The sequence below is a fragment of the Pteropus alecto genome, unplaced genomic scaffold (genome assembly GCF_000325575.1).
Source record: "Pteropus alecto unplaced genomic scaffold, ASM32557v1 scaffold12, whole genome shotgun sequence".
NCBI classification, from domain to species: domain Eukaryota; kingdom Metazoa; phylum Chordata; class Mammalia; order Chiroptera; family Pteropodidae; genus Pteropus; species Pteropus alecto.
Genome location: NW_006432669.1, coordinates 3,400,343 through 3,400,816, shown reverse-complemented (window position 1 = coordinate 3,400,816; position 474 = coordinate 3,400,343). Strand labels below are relative to the sequence as shown.

General features: G+C 43.9%; 1 protein-coding gene across 1 annotated transcript in view; it reads right to left on the bottom strand.

Moving 5' to 3' along the window:
- LOC102892415 (lysine-specific demethylase 4D) overlaps positions 1 to 129 on the bottom strand; it is a 14,188-nt gene extending 14,059 nt beyond the window's left edge. The window contains exon 1 of the mRNA XM_015585965.1: positions 6 to 129. Within this exon, the coding sequence (XP_015441451.1) occupies positions 6 to 129 (124 nt within the window). The remainder of the gene's footprint in view (positions 1 to 5) is intronic.
- Positions 130 to 474: the final 345 nt, after the last annotated feature.

Here is a 474-nt window from a genome sequence, read left to right as displayed (position 1 = left end):
CGCGCCAGATATCGGTGAATCATACAGGCGGGTTTTCCAATATTTTCGTTCCAAATCCTGAAAATCCTTGTGTGGTGGAGTCCGATATTTTCCACTGTCTGCCAAGCGGCGATACTCCCCCACCGTCATGGCACTCTTCTTTTTGTGGTATTGAATGAACACACCTGCCCGGCCAGAGGCCACCTGCTGGAGGGGAGTGGGTATTAAGATATCATTGATATCATTATAGGTCTGTCTGGCTTTCCATCCCTTGGGTGGGATTATCTTAGCCAGGCCAGCTCGGTGGGCACCTTGGGATTCTATGTAAGCAATATATTTATCAAAATCATTAAACTCTTCTTTGGTTGGATAAAATATCATTATATTACAACTTGGGTTCTGGGCACAGGTGGCCTTAGATTTCATAGCTTCCATTTAAGCAACAAACTCCCAAGATTTTATGTGTGTTTTGGATAGCTGAAGATTAGAAAAAGC